Source organism: Poecile atricapillus, chromosome 11 (assembly GCF_030490865.1).
Source record: "Poecile atricapillus isolate bPoeAtr1 chromosome 11, bPoeAtr1.hap1, whole genome shotgun sequence".
Classification (NCBI taxonomy): Eukaryota; Metazoa; Chordata; class Aves; order Passeriformes; family Paridae; genus Poecile; species Poecile atricapillus.
The window spans coordinates 2,110,758-2,130,500 of NC_081259.1; the positions used below are offsets into that span (position 1 = coordinate 2,110,758).

Consider the following 19,743-nt stretch of genomic DNA (forward strand, 5'->3'; position numbering starts at 1 on the left):
TTATCATGGAGAGACCCACAGAAATCCTGGCCTTGTTCTGGCCTGCATTTTTCTGCTTGTTGTCCAGCAAGAAAGTTTGAAGCCCTTCCTGCTGGAACATCCAGGCTGGTTTTGTCTGGCCTGAACTTTGGGGCTCTTCCTGCCAAATTCGTGTCGACATCAAAGAGTGAACGAAAGTGAACTGAACATGAAAGGCCCTGGAATTTCTTGTTCTTTCTATTGTTCCAGTGTCCTGGTCCTAAAAGTAGATCTGAGCAGGCCAGTTCCTGTGAGCACAGAGAAACTCACAGCCTTTGATGGGGCTCACACTCACACAGGGGCTGTTTGCAGAGGCTAAAGGTCCTGCACTTCTCAGTTTAACCTGCCAAATTTCCAGTTCTGCTCTCTGGTTCAATTCCACACAAATCTGAATTGCTGTACACTTCAGCAAAATACACCCCTTAACAAAGGTAAAAATAGAATCATATTTAATGGCTATGTTTTGAGGCTTTAATTAGAGAATTAACTCTTTGTAGATAATGCAACTGCAAAGCAAAGACCGTACAGGAAGAGGATTTTGCAGTCTGTGTGCTGGAAGTGCATTCAGAGCACAGGAATAAAATATTGATTTTGTCTGAAGAAAGTCAGCAACCTAGAGACCCAATCAAGGAGAAACAAAAATTAAATACCAAAATTGATTGGTTGTACTGACCAAGATGACTTTGTTAGTTAGATGTTAATAAATCAAAGGGAAAAGATTGTTAGGGCTATTGCTGGATAATAAACGGGATCGTAAAATAATCATTGAGATTTGCAAGTGTTACTGTCTTACATTAATAATGAGCAATGTAAATATTTTATATTTTGGCATTAGCAGAAGTAAAAGCATTATTGTCAAACCCAGCAAACAGTGACAGAGGGCAAAGCAACATCCAGGGGAATCTTGGCTTGTCTAGAAGGGACACGACAAGCAGGGCACGAACAGCCCAATCTTCGATTTCAAACCAGTCAGCCCCTCCAAGCAAATATCTTGGTATTACCTTGTGGGTGCAATCTCCCAGGGCTTAATCCCATCTGCAGTCCTGCTGATGAGAGGGAAATCAGCTGCAGAATTAAGACAATCGATATAACGAGTGACCCAGAGATCTAGCTCCTGGGTCTTGACGTGCCTGGGGTGATTTGTGTATTGTTCTCTGGAGATATTTTAGATCTGATGAAGTGGAGCTTGTGTCCAGATCAGCCCCTGAGAGAGGAGTCCCTTGAGCAGTGCACACACCTGCTATGGGGCACTGCTCTGCCATGACTGAGCCCAACATGAGATTTGGGTTCCTGTGTCATGTGAATCAATAATGAACACAGAAACTGTCGCATGGCTAAGTGGTGTTTTGGGAAGATTGCTCAGTTCTTGCTATTATTGGAGCTCTGTGATTTCTCATCAAATTGCCCAGGTTTTGTCCATATACATTCACTTTTTCACCTTCTAAATTTTCATTAATTTTAGTAATATTTGGTTTTTTCCTAAAAGGGAATGGTTTATTGCTCACAGCGATATCCTATGCCTATATCAGCCATGAAGCCAAGCATTTCCAGCCTTTTCAGGAAGAGGTCTAGCTGAAGGAAGCCCTTTTCTGCTCTTTGCTAATACCCAAAGTTTCTAAGACTCTTGATGTAAATATGTTTCATACTGGGGTTCCATGAGCAGCAGATCCAGGGAACTGCAGCTTTTCATGTGGCCCTAAACAGGCTCTCACCTCCTTCCTTGTCCACTCTCAGCTACGCCGTGACCGTGCAGGAATCTTACGCTCATCCCTTTGACCAGATCTATTACACACGATGCACAGACATCCTCAACTGGTTCAAGTGCACCAGGCACAGGTAAGAACTCATCCTCAGAAACCTGAGCTTCCTTCTGCCTTTTCATCTCCTCACACACCTCTTGTTTATCCAAATGTTTGTGGTGCTCCAATAGAGATGTGTACACAAAGATGTGTTTTAGGGCAGGAATTCCAGGGTATTGAATAGAAATACAGAGATTGATGCCTGAAGTTTGAGTGAGATCAGTGACAGTCACGGGGCCATCCAGGAGTAAATCCTTCCATGGGAAAGTATCTCTGCCATGGGATTGGAAGTGTTTATTCCCTGACCATACATAAGCAAACTCTGTTTTCCAAGTCATTGGTGCATGTCCAGGTTTCTAAAAGTCCATAGGAAGTCCATGCTCCTCTTAAATTGTGAATTATCAGGCATTTGAGGATTAGTGATAATTAGAAATGGACCTGTATTAGAATTAGAATTGCACCCAAATCTGCACTGAAAATCAGGTAAAATGAAGATTAGGCCATTTCTGGGACTGAATGAAAACTGCTACCAAGGAGTTAATTTTTCCCAGGCTGCAGGATATTGCTGTTATATTCATTCTGCTTCCAAAGTATCCTAATAAATATCCACTAATATTCTCAATCTTTCAAAGGGGTTTTGGAATCCAGTTTGTATCTCAGCTCTCACTCATTCAGTTGCAAGCTGGCTGTCCCCACCATCCCAGCAGGACTGTGGCACTTGGCTTTTTAACTCCTGAGTTACAATGTTTGGAAGTGAACAGGGCTGCAGAGCTTTCTGGAATATTGTATGGATTGGAATGCAGCAGAGTAAATTCGATCAGTTTAAATAACACGAGGAACAATAGATTTTGTTCAATTGAGATAATTTCCATAAACTAGCAAAGCTGTTTTGAAGTGTTTGCTGTTAAATATGTAGTTAAATATTACTTTTCTAATGCGATATCCTTGCTATGAATAAATGTAGGAATGCTTCAGAATGCTAAACACCTTTTAACTTCTGTGGACTACAGTATTGTAGTGAGGAAAACAGGCTTTAAATACTGAACTGGGACTATAATGGCACTTTGCAAGAAATGAGTGCCTTGGAAGGGTTAGGAGGCAGGAACAAATCACCTGGGGCTAACTTCTGAAGCTGTGCACTCAGAGCAGTTGCCACTGTGGGAAGGTTTTTGTGTAGCAGCTGAGACAGTGGTCTCTGCAGAAGACTCTGTTCCTTCCATTGATGAGAGCTGACCTTGCTGATGTGCAAAAATAAATCATTTATTCTTGAAGAAGCTCCTTGCCCTTGCAGCAGGACTGGGAAAATGTTTTAAGACAGCAGCTGCCCCAGGAAGAGCTCCAGTGACTGTCACGAGCACAGTGTTTATAACACAAGTCATATTTCAAGCTTCAAAACAAGTATCGATTCCTACCTTATTGCGGCTTTTATTATCAAAAACCTTTCATGCATTTAAAAATAATTATTGAATGCTATCCTTACTATAATTTAACACAAATATCATGGCAGCAGGAGGCATTGATTTTCAATAGTGTCCAATGGCTTTGTGTTTTGTGGTGCAGGATCAGCTACAAGACCGCCTATCGCAGGGGGCTGCGCACGATGTACCGGCGACGCTCGCAGTGCTGCCCCGGCTACTACGAGAGCGGGGACTACTGCATACGTATGTACACAGGGCACAATTCAAAGTGGCTTTTGGGGCAGCTGTAGATAAATTAAAGGCACTAGGGTTGATTTTCTGAGCTTTCAGCTGGCGCTGATCGCTGGCAGAATTGCGGGTACAGAATATTTTGGGGTGTTTTGGGTACGCTCATCTCAAGGAAGTAAGGGAAATTTGGCTGAAGTCATTGGGGAAGGAGTTAATGAAGTTCCTTAGTGCCTTCTTGAATCAGAGCTTACTTTGGGGAGTAATTAGTGCAAGTATTCACCAATTTTGAGGAATTAGGGGAACTGAGAACACTCAGGAATAAACTGCCACATAATTTAAGCAGCAGTGTAAAGTTTCTGCCTCTTACCTTTGAAAGTCCTTATTTCAAGAGTTAAATGAGTTAAAATCTCATTTTCTTTCACAATGGTTCCTGTCAACAATTTAACTTTTTAAATCTTCTCAAATGTCAGAAGAACTTTCTCCCAACTACACTGTATAAATAAATACAGAGCTCTGGAGTGTTTTAGGTCAATATGGGAGGGGACAAAAACCAAAATGGATCTTTCAGCAATGCCTAAAAGCTTTGTTAATTAAAAATACCCTGTACATTAGTGTCACATGTTTTCAGTATTGCAGCTTTCTGAGTGTTCTGCATGTGTGCAAAAGGAGAGTGGAGATGGTTTCTCTTGTCTAGGTCTTGTGCTGTGAGATTATGACACAAGAAAAACACAAAGAGGTTTTGATCAGCATCAGAATCCAAATTTTATTAACAGGTTTATAATGCCATGGAATAAATGTGAAAATTATAAAATTATCCAGCTAAATTCAAGTATCTTGGCACTGTGGTTTACAGCTATTTCTTTTTAGCTCTGTTGATATTTTTATCTGAGTTCCTGTGTTGGACTCATATTGTAATACATGAGCAGCTGAAAGCCATGAATGGACCCTGATCTCATTTTCAGTGACCTTTATGCCAAAGTTACATTAAGGGGGTTTGGACTGTGAAAAATCACCAGCCCTTTCAGATAAGGCATTAGAATTATTTTATAGAAAGTGTAATAATTTGATCTTTTGAAGTGCAAAATGCTGTTAGTTAAGTCCTGAAAAACATTAATTGCAACCTATTTTCTTTGCTGGAACCCTTCCTATGGTAAGTATGTATCTACCTTCAAATACCTCAGGTGTCAATACCATGTCAGCAGTTGTTCCACATACTTTTATTGCAGTCTTGAATTTCACGACTCAGAATCCTGTCTGACACAGAGCATATTTATTATCACTTTTCTCCCTGCAATCTATTGATTTTTTTATTTTTAAATTGTTTTTTTTAATTGCCATACTGTCACAACAATAAATCTCTCCAGACTTTCTGATTCTTTGAGGATATTAGCATTTGTTTTGAAGTAGTTTTTTTTGTTGGTATTAGTGTTCTGCTGCCGCCAGGCAAATTTTATCTTTCTGTGGTGGAGAAACAGCATAGACTGAAATTTTGCTAATGCAGAGCAGGCAGCAGGTATCTGGTCAGACCCAGAGCCCTGTGTTTGACACAGAGCAGATAATGGTTACACTCTCTCTGCTGTTTACATGTGCAGGAGTCAGGTTCTTGTATTTCATTATCAGCCTGGTGTGTGCTCAGGGACATCTGCTCTCCGTCCTTCCCGGAGATCGGAGCAGCAACAGCCGAGAGGGAAATGATGTCAGGGAAGAAGTTCTCCATCATGATGGATTCCAGATGCTTGGACTTATTATTTTGCTACTACAAGTAGCCACACAGCAAAGAAAAACCTAAAACCAAGCAAAAAGCCTCCTTGCAATTCTCTGAGCCCTCAAGCAACAGTTTGGAGGCACAAGATTTTGCTAATGGGATCCTTTTCGTGTCACCCCTTTTGTTTGTAACACATCAAGCCCTGATCCCATTTGTTTTGTTTTGTTTTGTTTTGTTTTTTCCACAATATGTTCCTGTGCCAGCAAGCAAATTCTCTCATTCATCATTCTTTGCAGTCAGCAGTGAATTCCATTTTCATTCCTGGAGGCACTTCTCTGCTTTTGCCTTTTTCCATCCCATTTCTTACTTCTCTTTAAACTGTTTTTCTTTTGTTTTTTTTTTAATTTTTCCTAATGAGGTTGTCCAGTGCTCCTGTCCCACGTTCCTCTAGACACATTCAGTGCCAATCCTCTAAAGGCAGCTGCTCCAAGAGTGGTCAGGACACAAAATTCCACTTTCCTGAGCTGTCCCTGGCAGGGAGGGAAGCTCCAGCCCTGCAGAGAGGGTTCTCCCCGCTCAGCCAGCCCTTTAAAATCCATTCCATTAGCAATCATGGAAGCCACTACAACATGGGGAGGAGGGATACATCCTGCAGTGAGTCTGATGATCAAAAGAAAGTTTGATTAAAAAACAGTGTGTAGATTAAAGGCTAATTGGTTCTTCTTTCATTAATAGCAGTCTTTATTTCTTGCAAAAGTTAAATAGCTTTGTAATTAACAGTGACATGTTTAGACTAGAGAGGGCTGAGTTTAAATCTCTATTAATGACTGTTTCTTGGATTTTAAAGCAGAAGTGAAGGCTTTCAGCTGCTGTTTTGATCTTTTCCCTTCTCATTTACTAACTTTTAAAAGGATGTCAGATATATGGCTTTATCTTTGTCCTGTTGGGGTTTACTAAAAAGATTAAGTCTATTAAAATCTACCCTCAGTTCTAAATAACCATGTTGATCCAGAGCTTCTTGCTCTGCCACTTCTCTGGTGTCTTCTTTGCCTTTTTGGCATCTACATGTGCTGCTGCCCCATAAAATCTGGAATTCAGGCACAAGGTCCAATAATTTAACTGGTTGCTGAGTAAATTATAGAACTGGTCAGCTCATTACCACTTAGGCTAAACGGTTTTTGGGTATGAAGTTGTCTTTGTGCCTCCAAAGGGCTTGAAATAGTTTGGGGTTGAAGTGGTATTCAAAAAATCTCTCCTGAGAAATGCTGCAAATGCGCATCTGCATTTTTTTCCCCTTCACTGATATCTTAGAAATGTTGTTACCATTGTGGGAGCTTTGCAAAACGATTCCCCTTCTCTGAATGTTCTTACACTTGACAGAGCTTTTCCCTGAGCTGTCCCTGAAAACAAACAGCACAGTCTGGGCAGTAAATCAGAGCAGCTATGATTTACTGTACTTTGTATGCTAAGGTAAGCTTTTGGCAGAGCAAATGCATAAACTGCAGAAAATCTTTTTTTAAACAACCACAGGGTTCAACTGCCCTTCAAGGTTTTTGTAAGGATGTTTTAAAATTATATTGCCTAGATTAGTATCTGTGGTAGATAAAGCAGCTTTGAATACTTTGCTGCTGAAAAAAAAAAAGGGAAAAAGAATATTACATGGCTCTTTTGTGCTCTTTAGCCTGTGAGAAGATGGTAATTGAATAGTTCCCTTTAAGAATATGTCAGGTGGAAAGATGCCCTGTGTGCTAAATGGATGCATTTTTGTCTGAGAGACCAACGCTTTGTTCGGTCTGTCCATTTTAATCTTATTCTTGCACGACAGATTTGTACAGAGGAGACACTTCTTGTGGGGAACAAAGGGTCAGAGACCTGACATCAGAGGGCAGCAGATGGGACTCTGAGCAGCAGCTACTGCCAGCTGGCTTTTGGGCAGAAAAGCACCAAGCACAAAACAAAAAGTTGGGAATTCACCTTTTCTTCACAGATTGAGTCAAGCTTTTAAGTGTTTTCTTCACTCTCCTACCTTACTCTCTTTTTCTAATGTCTAAATCTATGCAATGTGACAGGATGTAATAATGACAGGATTAATGATTTAACAATCTGATTTGCTGCCATTTATCTGTCTTTCAAACCTGCCAAAATTCAGTAGAGTTATAGATTGACCATTTCATGGTGCTTTCCTTTCTTGGCCAAGATATTATTGATCTCAGATTGTTTCTCAATATTCAGCTTTCCACATTACAATTGTCACAAGCATCAGCAGGGCTCCCTGACTTTGACAAATCTTTTTCTAGAGAAATTGTTGGTCTCACTGGTTGAATTTCAGTTTTTACCTACAGTGGTATTTCCCTCAGGCCAGAGGTTGGGGGCATTATTGTATTTACATGTATTTATTTACCCAGCTTTTCAACTCACCTTTGTTTGATGCCTTTAATGAATTTCAAAAACAAATGAGAAATGTTCTTTTAATAGCTGACTTGGGGAAATTATGCAAATATGAGGCCTGTTTGTTTTCAGGAGTTTAAATAATGTTTCATAAATTCTGTAATTGCAATAGCCACGCCAGCTTCCTAGTGTGATGTGTGCATTTATAGTGCAGCCATATGAACATTCCCACCTCAGGACTGCATTCCCATTTACAGGGCTCTGTGTCTAGTGCAGTTTTTGTATTCTTTGACAAGGCTGCCTTATTGGAGCCATATGGTTGGATTGTTAAACATCTGTAGCATAGGAGTAACAATTCCAGAGCTTCCTGCCATCTGGATGAATTACAATCCCTGCAATTCCACGCATATGTTCCAGCAGCACACCGACACCACAGTCGAGTGTGCTCATGATGAGAAGAAAAAGAATGGCTTGTGTGATCAGTGCAAAAGTTCTACACTCCTAGAAAACGTTGAATCAGCGGCTTAAACTTCCTGAATATTCATAATGTTTGTTCATATGTCAGATTTGTTGATTTTTTTTTTCTCTTTATGAGGCAGTAGCTCGTTAGCATTTTAGAAGAAATGTTGTCCCCTGCTTGTCACCTCAATTTTAAATTCTTTGTGGTGAGCATTCCTGTAACTTGAAAATATATTTTTTGAAAGCTGCTGGACTTTTAAAATACATTTTTCTTATCTTTATAGACACACATTAAAGCCAGTGCTGGTGCTTTCTGTGAGAGCCTTACTGTTACATTATTCAAGTACAGAGTTCTGTACATCAATAATGCAACCTAAATTAGGGGAAATGCTATAGCAGGACATAGATACTTCCTATCAGGGGACATTCTTTTTCTCTGTCTGATTTGGGATGTGTGACAGCGAGAAAATGGTGTGGAAGGCCTTTCTGCATATAGTTATTAATTATAGAATTGAAATGACAGTAGGAGTCACTTTGAAATTTCTCCCTTTATATGCCTTGGAGATGACTCCATACATCTTTTCCCAGTGAAGAACATAGCGAAAATGATTTGAATCCTTTGTTCCCATCTGAAGGGAACCTGAGAGGAAATGGGCCTTTCCTTGTTCATTCAGAACCTCTTGTGCCACAGGAGTGTGAGGGCAAAGGGACACCAGCCCTACAAGCAGGTCAGTTCAGCTGGTGACTCAGATGGAACCAGTTCAGCCTAAAGACACTGGAGAGACCCCCTGGATGGGAAAGTGAAAAGGTCAGTTCTCATCTCTCATCCATCATTTTCTGTTTGCACTCAGCCTCTGGATGCTGAGGGATTTGCAAAGATGCTGGTGGAGAGCAGTAATGAAATAAGGGAAGGACTTCTGGAAGCAGTGCAGGAGAAGGAGGAGAAACAAAATGCTCATATAAAGGAATGAAAATAGCATAAAGTTAAAAAGGAGGGAATGCTGAAGCTATATAATGTCTCAAGGGGCTTAATAAATATCAGAGGAAAGATTATGCAGACATTATGGTTGGAAAAAGATTTAGACTGTTGCTAGTGTAGCAGAAAAAGCTTTTCTGGCTGCTTTAGGCAGCCTCTGTTGGATCAGTATAAAAGCACACTGGGATTGCAGACACAGAAGGAGGCACTGGATCCAGAGCTCCTCATGGTGCTCATGCTAATGGCCTGGATGGCTGGGAGCTTCAGCAGGATCAGGAAAAAAAGCACAGGAACCATAGATGTGATTCATTGTTCAGTTCAAAGAAAGAGCCGTGCAAAGTTTAGTCCATTAATTTGCCCTCTTTTAGCAAAGTCAGGCTGGTCCCCAGCTGCTCTAAATCAGCACAGATCCACCAGGATGTGTCTGGGTGCCCTTCCAAATCCTGCTCCTGCTGGGATGCACCCCAGAGTGGTTCCTGGCAGTGTGCACTGATCCTGCATGGCCTGGAGGGCACCAGGGCTATTCCATGATGGCTTTGTGACCCAGCCCTCCCCGTGCTGCTGGCATCTGTTCACTTGCACAGAATAAAAACAGGCCCTGTGCATCCCAGGGATGAATGGGGGTATGGACATACAGAGCATTTGCTGTTTATGGAATTGTGAAGACACAAAATTCCTGATGATTTTCCACTCCAAAACAGTTTGCAGTTCATGAGTAGTCCAGGCATGTGGTGAGCCAGGTTAAGTCATGGAAATCAATAGGGTCAGAAAGAAGACAAATGTGTGAAATGGAACAGGTTTAAAATTGAAATTGGAATAATAAGATGGTTTGGGTTGGAAAGGACCTTAAAGGTCAGCTTGTTCCAACCCACAAGTTGTTTTCTTGATAACTCTTTTACAACCTTCTCCCATTAATAGATTTCTCTTGTTCTCTGGAGAAGTTTTAAAGCCTAGGAGAAAAGGAAGGAAAGGTAGAGAGAGGAAAAGAAGTTACCTAAATTGAGATGGCCTTTAAAAAAGAGCTCCTGATCTACATACAAAATCTGAGATAGCATCTCTTTGTGTTTCCTTTCTGTATTCCTCTGGCTGTGACCTTCCCTGAGCAGTTTCCACACAAACTCTGGATGTCTGGGAAGCCACCAGTCAGATGTGGGGGACCATTATGCCAGGTGTCAGTGGCCCTTTCCTCCTTTCTAGGCTTCTTACAGACTGAAAGTGTAAATAAAACTGAATCACTGACGCTGCAAGAGCGGCTGAAGTGCTACAGTAGAATGATAACACATGGTAGCATGTGATAACACAAGATAACATGTGATAAGATATAGTAACACATTGCTAGCACATTATCATGGATTATAACATGTGATAACATGTGAATAACATGATAACACACAATATAATGTGATAAAATATGATAACATGTGATAACACATGGTAACATAGCAGGGGTGTGGGTTAACCCAGTGACTCCTCCCTCCCTGATCCCCACATCCCCTGGGATGGGAGAAGAGGAAAGAAGAGTCAAAGAAAGAAAACTTGTGGATTGAGATAAAACAAACGTGAATGATCCTGAGGAGCAGAGAAAGCCTCAGTGCTGTGCCAGCACAGCTCAGCAGTAGCTGAAATGTCAGCATGGTCAGTGTTGGTTTGATCACCAACCTAAACCACAGCATGATCCGAGCTGAGAGGAGTTAACCCCATCCCAGCCAGCCCAGTACAGCCAGCCACCCTGCAGGTAATAAAACACTTAGCAATACATCCTCAGGAAATCTCCTTCTGGTTTTTCTTTGTCTTTCCACCTCTTGGTTTCAGTAGTGGCGTGGGAGCACTTTGGAAGCTGGAGTGAACCACTCTTCAAGTGTTTTTGTCTCTGTTCAGAAGGTTGGGAAGGACGAGCTGGTGCTGGCAGTTGTCTGGGCTGGCTGAGCCTTTGTGTTCCTTGCTCCTGCCACCCTCTGCTCTCAAAGCCTTTTATAGCAACAGCCATGGATGCCCTAAATACGGCAACCTGGGCAAGCAGGAGGAGGCATTTGGCTACCTGGGTGCAGTTACTTCCAGCTCAGCTACTCCCCATCTCCTCTAGCACAGGAATGAGAGTGGCTGGAAGCGTTTGGCAGATGGAATTTGGCCCAGAGTATACAGTGCTTTCAATCATCTTCCTGTGCATAATGTGCATTTCTTTTATGTGAACTTTTGGAACGCCTGTCTGTAATTATTCCATCCTTTTAGCAGTGCCTCTGAACAATACCAATGGCATTCACACAGGGAATACCATGTGAGCCTGACATAAGAAATACCATTCCAGGCACATGGTGTGATCCTGTGCAGGGCCAGAAGCTGGAATTCAATGATCCTTGTGGGTTCTTTCCTGCTCTGAGCTTCTGTGATTCTATGATTCTATTAATCTACTTGTGTTTATTGATGTTGGTTTCTAAAACACTGGTTAACTCCTGGGAGTGGGTTTGCTGGGTGGGAATTTAAATAAGTTGTCATTCCCTTTGTTCCCAATTAACTTTGGGTTAATTGGTTTTATCCTACTGTGAGATGTATTCCACATCTCATAGTAGGATAAAGATATATTGTTCCATGGATATTTTGCAACTGAATCCATTTCTGATGGAGACTATGAAAAAAAGGCAGTTACTCTGGAGCTTAATGCAAACTGACAGTGCTCTGTTATGGAAGAAGTCTTGAAAATTTGTAGAAAGCAATCACTTATGTTAAAATATCAAATACTTAAAACTCTGAAGCATAAATCATTTAGACCAAAATGTAAAAATTTTAAGATGCCAAATTGTGCAGAAAAGCACTCTGAGACTTTGGAAAAGAAGTCATTTCTTCCTCTTGAACCTACAACTTTGCAGCAGGAGCCTGGATATCAAACAGGGTGAGTGCTCCAATTTCCATCACCCTGGGTGAGAATTGTGGCTGTGCACCATTTCTGAGTGGTGTTAACATCCCACAGTAATTAATGATCTGCAGAGTGAGTTCATGGAATCCTGGAATGCTTTGGGTTGGAAAGGACCTTAAATCCCATCCTATTCTGCCCCTGCCATGAGCAGGAACACCTCTCCACAATCCCAGGGTGCTCCAAGCCCCAGTGTCCAACCTGGCCTTGGACACTCCAGGGATCCAGGGGCAGCCCCAGCTTCTCTGAGCACCCTGTGCCAGGGCCTGCCCACCCTCCCAGGGAGCAATTCCTTCCCAATATCCCATCTAACCCTGCCCTGTGACAATTGAAGTTGCTGATTGTGAAGGGAAATTCTTCATGGGACAAGGGAAAGAAAAGTGTGGGAGGACACAGTGGGTAACAGGAGTGAACTAAAGGTGCCCAGAGGGCACACAATGGAAATTTTATGTTTGCAATAGAGTCAGTTGGCAAATCAGTTTTCATTTCTAGTTCCTTAATTGTTCTGAGGGAAAGAAGATGATGTCGGCTGGAAAAGCATCTGTTAACACTTGATACTTAGTACAGGGAAGGGGATTAATCAGATGTCAAAAAGCTAATCAGGGACAGAGCTCTTCTAAGCAGCCATGGAGCCATCCTTCTGAAGCTGATGTGCTTGGAACTGTGTCTATAGACACTCCCTTTTCCTCTCTGTGTCAGGATTACAGCATTCCCCTTCACATTGTGTGCTGTTGCACTTACTTTCCATTTTAATAGAGGGGTTTTAAGGCTCCCAAGGGAGATTTTTCATGCAGCTTCAGTCCCTTGCAGATTTGATCACAAAACGTTTTTGAATAGTTTGTCTTAAGCTCAGTATTTCTATCATAGGTATTCACTTTTGGAAACCTCACTTTCTCTGATGCAGTAAGTCAAGAGGAGCTATTTAATCAATCTATCTAACCCCAAACCTTTCCTTCTTTTTATCAAGATTTTTCCTTTCTGAATGCTGTGATTTTCTTTTATTGCTGTGGTGTCCAGAAATCCATGGACAAAACTAGAAAATGGCCTTGCTTCACAAAGCTTACATTGTAAATATGTAAATTGAGTCAAACAAAGAAATCTTTTAATGATTAAAAATAAAAAAATGTGTATGAAACACATTATATGGAGACTGGTAAAGAAATAGAACCTTTTCAGGTTTTGTGCTGTGCACAAAAGCTCTGCTGAAGCAGCTCTCTGGTACAGATCTTGGATCTGATGTCACCACACCTGCATTCATGGGTGTCATGTTTTAACCATGTCCAGCTTAAACAGAATTCCATTTCAAAGCATTACCAAAAGCATCTAAAAATACATTTTCACCAAATGTATGCCAATGCTATGCTCTATTTACCTTATTATTAACAGTAGCCCCCTTCAGTGGTTTCTGATAATGTTGGGAAAAGTTTTTGTTTCCAGCTCCATCTTGTATCTCCAGGCCACAGTGTAAATCCTGGGAATTGGAAAGTGCATTTTACTGTGTGTCATTAATAGAAAGTTCCTCTGGACATTCAACATCCAGAAACTGGGCTTGACCCTAAATCAGCTGAACTTCTGCAACCTGGAGTGGGTGACAAGAAGTTTAAATGAGTGGCTCGAGATAAGAATCAGCCCCCATCATTACATAAAAAGTTTCCTGTGTTGTCTTTTGTGCTGTGAAACACATTGCTGTGATTCCTTTTGAAATGTGAGAGAAGTGAAAGGAGTCTGCATTTAAATATTCCATCCCCAGGAATGTTAGTGTAGCTTATACACAAGCATGGTCTTCAAACAGAGCACAGTCTGTCCTTGATTTCAGCAGGGTCACCTTCACTGGCGTTGTGGGCCTTGGTTTAAAATGAAATCTGAAATGTGTTGGCCCTCTGGGACCTGTGTCTGTCCTCAAGGATGGATTTGCCTTTAGAAATTTGTCCATATTCGTCCTGTTTTGGTGAGAAACAAATAAAGGATTGTTGTTAGATTGACTTGATAAATTTTGGAATAAGAATGAAGATTTTGTTTGAAATATGGATAATTTATTCAATTTGCTACAGGACTAAAAGTTTTCTAGGAACAGCTGTGTAATTTGGTTTTATTAAGTGTTGCATTGCCTAGCAAAGTCAGCCAGAAGCATCATGCAGTCCAGATGTCTTCATCCATCTACTTTTGATCTTTTAAGAACTCCATTTTTGATGCCTCCATCCTCACTCTAACACACAGCACACACTCTGTACCTATGAAAATCAATCAGCAGTGGAGCTGTGTCATTTGCTGTCAGAAAATAGAATTTTCTTGGCATGAGACCCACAATTCAGGGCAAGTCAGTAATCAGAGAACTACGGACATGTAGCAAGGCCACCAGATCTAAAAATAAATGTATCACAGGCTGATGGAATTTGTACACAAAGAAATTCGATCAATGCCCTGAGTGGGTAACCTGTAGCAAAATATGCAAGTGCTGTGATTTTGAGGTGATTTCTAGATAGAAATGTTTCCAATTATAAATGTGTGAGGGTTTTTTCTGATAATGGCTCATTTTCTTTGACATTTTTCCATGTGCTTCCTGTCTCACTGTTTAAATCAAACAGTTCCTCAGCCAGTGTTGGAGCCTGTAAATTCCTGATCTCTTGGATTGTTACAGTCACAGGAGGAAAGCAGAGGTGGCTGTGGCACAAAGCAAAGCAGTGGTACTGTACTGGTGGAATTTCTATGGTGAGGCTGGAAATATCCCCCAGCAGTTGAGTTTCAGCCAGTTCTGCCACACCTCTCACCTGTCCATCCATCATTACTTTTCATCTTCCTCACCTGCAGGGCACTGTGTGTTCCTCCAGTCTTTCTATGATGGAAATGTTTGGGATTTACCACTTTTAGCTAATTTGCAGCTTTGTACTTCACACCTAGCAGCTCATTTTCCATTGCAGCACAACTCCCAGGAGAGTTGAGACTGCAGGCAAAGTTACCCAGGAGTGGAGAAGGGGCATTCCTGCCTCTGTGCTGGGTGTGGTTTGCCCTCCCAGGTAGTTGGATAGGCCAGGTTATGCTTTCTCTTCTGGTAGGTTTGGCTGCTGCTCCACAGATTGGCAGCAAGGCTGGAAGGACCAGGGATTTTAGGTACAAGCTTCTCCTCTATTCCCAACCTGTCAAGAATTTAATTTCCTCAGGCAACAACAAAGAAATCCCCTGAAGTTAAGAATGGAATGATGGGGGGGAACTTTTTGCTGGTTTTGGCACTTCTGTCCTCAAAAAACCTGGAGCTTCCTGCAGGCAAAGCCTATTTGACTGCATTTGGTTTTGTAGGAGTGAGGTCTCCTAGGCCATGTACAGAGAGAATGAAGAACCGTGCCAAGAGTAAATGTTAATATTTCTGCATTGCTTAGAAAAAGACAGTGCTGCTCTTTCTGAAGGTGCCACACAGAGCACAATTTACAGACAAATTAAGTTTGTTGGTTGGATGAATCAAGTTCCATTGGAAAATTAACAAGTGAAAATGTATTTCCTACAAATTGCTGGGAAGAGTTGGTCAATTTACCAAAATGGAAGGAATAGACAGAGGGCACAGGAGGGGAAAAAGCTTTCCAGGGTCACAGATTCTGCTCTGCTGATTCAGGATCTCCCTTAACCTCATTAACAGTTTGAACTAGTGCTAATGATTGTTTTGAACCCTGAGTGAGGCAATGGGAAATCATTTACCAGAAAATGCTAAATGCTGAAATTGTCCCACAAAATAATATTGTATTAGAACATTGATCAGCAGAATTGATCTCAGTGTAACTCTTTCCTCTCATCATGGCAGAATGCAATGATTATTTCTACTTGAAACAATGACAGAAAATGCATAAAATCAGTTGAAGGCTCAAAGGATTACAATCACCAATATTAAGCTGATCCCTGATGAGTTCTCTCTGGGCTCCAATTTGCTTCTGTGAAGGCAATGAGAAATTCTGAGCCTTAAAACCATGTCTTGGTTTGAAAGACCGGTGTCTGCCAAGCAAGGGGGGCATCTCCCTTGAAATGGAGAATGACTCCTTTCCCTCTGAACTATTATAACTTTGAAATTACGGGGCTTTCAGGCAAAGATATGCGGAAGGAAATAACAGTTCTTTACTGTGTATATGTAAAACAAAGCAAACAAACAGCAGTGACAGAGCACGAACGCAGTCCCAGCCCCTCGCTGCAGTTCCGCTCGCAGCCGCAGGGGGCGCTGCTGGCTCCGGGCCGGGCTGGGTGGGGCAGGCTCGCTGGTTCCTCCCCGCCGCCAGGGGGCGCTGCTGGCTCCCGGCCGGGTGGGGCAGGCTCGCTGGTTCCTCCCCGCCGCCAGGGGGCGCTGCTAGCTCCCGGCCGGGTGGGGCAGGCTCGCTGGTTCCTCCCCGCCGCCAGGGGGCGCTGCTGGCTCCCGGCCGGGTGGGGCAGGCTCGCTGGTTCCTCCCCGCCGCCAGGGGGCGCTGTGGCGCGGGCGCAGCCGCGTTTCCCCCTCACGCGGTGATGGCGGGCAGGCTGGACGGAGAAAGGGGCTGCGGCAGGAATCTGTGTGGGAGGGCAGGGATGAGCAGACCCCAGAGCAGCAAATGAGATGTATCAGCAACTCTGTAGCTGTAGCTGGAACTGTGGGGAGTCTGCCAAGCAGTGCAGTGAAAAACTCAGGGTAGTGGCAGAGAAATGGTGGGCCTGGGCAGCGGCAGCCCAGCTCCTGAACATGGCCAGGAGAGGCTCCTCTGGAGGTGGAATGGACTCAGGGTCCCAGGGGATCCCTTGAGGCACCCAAGAAGCTGAGAGTCCTTTTTTTTAATGAGGTAGGGTGTTAATAAAGTTCCAGTGCATCAGCCAATCCTGCAAGCAGAGCTTCACTCACGGTAGGAGCAGACAGCAGGAGACAGGGCCTCGAAGTTGTGGTGAATTCTCCTCACAGCGAGTGCAGCCTGTCTCCCCATCGATGCCAAGAACGAGGAGCTACGTGCAGCCCCTTCCCCCAGCTCAAAATCTCATCATATCTCTGCTCTTCCAGAGAGAAAACCTCCCAGGTAAGAGAATAGCCAGCTGCAGCCTTCTCCCACCTTGGCCATTTTGTTGGCCTCTTTAAATACTGGTTGTTATTGTCTCTTAGCAACAGATGGGACAAAATTCCATGAGAGAAAGAAACAAAAGGAAAAATCCTAACTCCCAACAAACTGATAAGGGATTTGGGAGTTACTGATAAGGGATTTGGGAGTTTTACTCAGAGGGTCAAGATTTCACCAGGAGCAATTTCTTTCTGCCCCAAGGTCAAGCCCAAGCTCTGGTGTGTCCTGATTCCTCTGGAGCCCTGGGGCTGAGCAGGCATCCCTGTGTGGATATCTCTGACCTTGGTCTGAGGTGTGAGTTAGTCAGGAGCTGTTTGGATCAGTCATTGTCTTTCTGGCAGAATTTGCCTCCTTCGTACACTTAACCCCCTCCTGCCTTTGCACCCACTCCATTGGCTGGAGCTGAGCTGTGACTTTATCTCCAGACTAAGGGATCAGTGCTGCTCTTACCCAGCCCTGTAACCTGTCCACTTTGCAGGGCAGATGCACTCGAGTGCTCAGAGTCCCTCAGTGCCTTCCCACCATCCCTTTTTGTGCCTTCAACTCCTGCATTTGTTATTAACACAGCCAAAGGTACAACAGAGTCCAGCTTCCTGACCCCAGTCGTGCTCTCTGACATTTGCTGTGATGAGGAGGCTGCTCTGCAGCTCTCGCTCAGACAGCACTAAATGGTGAGTGCTATCTCCCATTCCCTCTCTCCACCAGAGCAGATGAAACCAATGGGGCATCAAAATGCCACAAAGACTCTGTTAAATGTATGATTACCCTGATGTCTCCTTTTGCAGGCTCTAAACTTCTCTGTCACTGTCACTATTTTATGGTCAGTGATGCGATGCCATTCCTGTCTCAGGGATGTGCTGCTCCAGCTCAGCTGTTCCTCAGAACCAACTGGACTGGGATTCCAAATTGTGCTCCACCAGTCTCAGGGCACACAGAACAGGTCACAGTCTCTTCCCTGCCCTGCCCTTCCCCTGGCACAGTTTACTTCCCTATTCACTCCCTAGGGTAAGGCCTAAAGCAATATTTTGCAGCATGGACTGGAGGAGGTTCTCATCAGTGCCAGCTCCTCAAGTGGCAGTAAATTGTGAGCATTCCTCCTGAAGGGCCCTTGGAGTCTGAAACATTGAGATCTGGAATTATTCCAGGACCCCTAAACTAGTCCATGTCACAGGGCTGGGACACTCAAGTAGGTGTGAGACTCTGAGTTTACCTCAATAGTGATCAGGACCCCAGGTTGCCATTTACCTGCTGATAGAAAGGGTAAAAAACAACCATGGAGTTTGTGCTTATTAACAAATCTTCATGTCCCAGCAAATGGATAGAGGGATTTACTGATCTGTTGTCAGTGATGACACTGACACATGTCAGATTCTGCTCTTGGGAAAAGACAAAATCCTCAAATTGGATCTCCACAGTTCTTTTACTTCAGACATTCACAAGTCATGTCTGGCCTAATCCCTGAGCTTTGGCCGGGTGTCAAGACTGAGGATAACACAACCTGGAACAGATCAATACCTCACTGAGGCAATGGTCACAGATCCCCATGTCCCAGACAACAAAAAGACCATTGATTCTGGTCTGATTGCATTGATGCTGAGTGTCTAATTCCAAATCTGCAAAAGAAGTGCTGGAATTGCACCTACAGGAAAAGGAGCTGATCTTGTGACCCATTGATGTTATCTGCTCTGCATCAGTCTCATCTTTCCTTTGCTCACATTGATCTCTTTGGGTTTGTGTTTTTCACTGGTACTTTCATGGGAAGATGAAAAAGAAAGGTTGCCATGCACGGAAACAATAAATTCCTCAAAGCCTTAGCAGGCTTCAAGATCTCATCTTTGGAAGCTGCTAAACCTTGCATGAAAGTGCTTTCCAAGGTGATAAATTAATGGATGTATCCTGAGTGATGACCACAGAAATAGACATTAAGCAATGCAAAGAGCTATTATCCCACTTCATTGAAGCAATTATCCAGGAAACCATCAAATCAGCTTGATACCTGATGGAAAGTCAGTGATTTAGGGAGGAAATCATCCATTCCACAAATAAGCAATAATCTAAGAATGAGGAAAACCTACCTGGATGCATTAGCTATAGCCATCTTTCTTGTGCTATCAAACCTTCCTCTCCTGAGCACAGGCAAGAGAATCCAGCCAAAAGCTGACTACAGGCTTATCTAATGAAGCTGATATTGTAGACTCAGCACAAGCTGGACCTGGGCCAGTACATTAAGATGGAAGTACCAGAGAGGCCCTGAGTGAATAGATTCCTAATGGATAAGGAGCAAGAATCTTTTTCATCTTTTTTCATCTGCTTTGACCTCTCTGCATTATCTGAAACCACTGGCCGTAGGATAACAGCTATTTCACCCGAAAAAATCATTATTTACCCTAAAAGTGGCACAAGGGAATGGAGGAATGGGCTAAAATGGCCCAAATTGTTTCAGGGAGACGTATTAAATACTGAAGGAAAACATCACTTTTTCCATTAAATTTCTGCTTTGTTTAGTCCAACAACTTCCAGGCATGGAATGAACTGGTTAAATAATCTGAAGTTAAAATACCAGCAACATAAAAGAAAAAATGCATGTTTACCATTGGCTCACAGGAAATAAATGAAATTGGTCAGAGTTTGGGCAAGATCAGTGTACAGTGAAGAAAATGTGGCAGAGGTAAGACAGAAAAAAGAAGATATTTTGAGGCAATGACCTTGTGCCATGTGTGCAGTCCAAATAAACCAGTTCATTCTGTGCAGTTCCAGGCGAGTGCCTGAATTTCTCATTGTGTCTCATAG

General features: G+C 42.9%; 1 protein-coding gene across 3 annotated transcripts in view; it reads left to right on the plus strand.

The window, feature by feature from the left end:
• The first annotated feature begins 3,402 nt into the window (after positions 1-3,402).
• The window catches only part of MEGF11 (multiple EGF like domains 11), a 200,126-nt gene continuing 183,785 nt past the window's right edge, over positions 3,403-19,743 (plus strand). For all 3 annotated transcript variants that reach the window (XM_058846658.1, XM_058846659.1, XM_058846660.1), the window contains exon 1: positions 3,403-3,478. In XM_058846658.1, the coding sequence (XP_058702641.1) occupies positions 3,418-3,478 (61 nt within the window). In that variant the 5' untranslated portion in view covers positions 3,403-3,417. The remainder of the gene's footprint in view (positions 3,479-19,743) is intronic.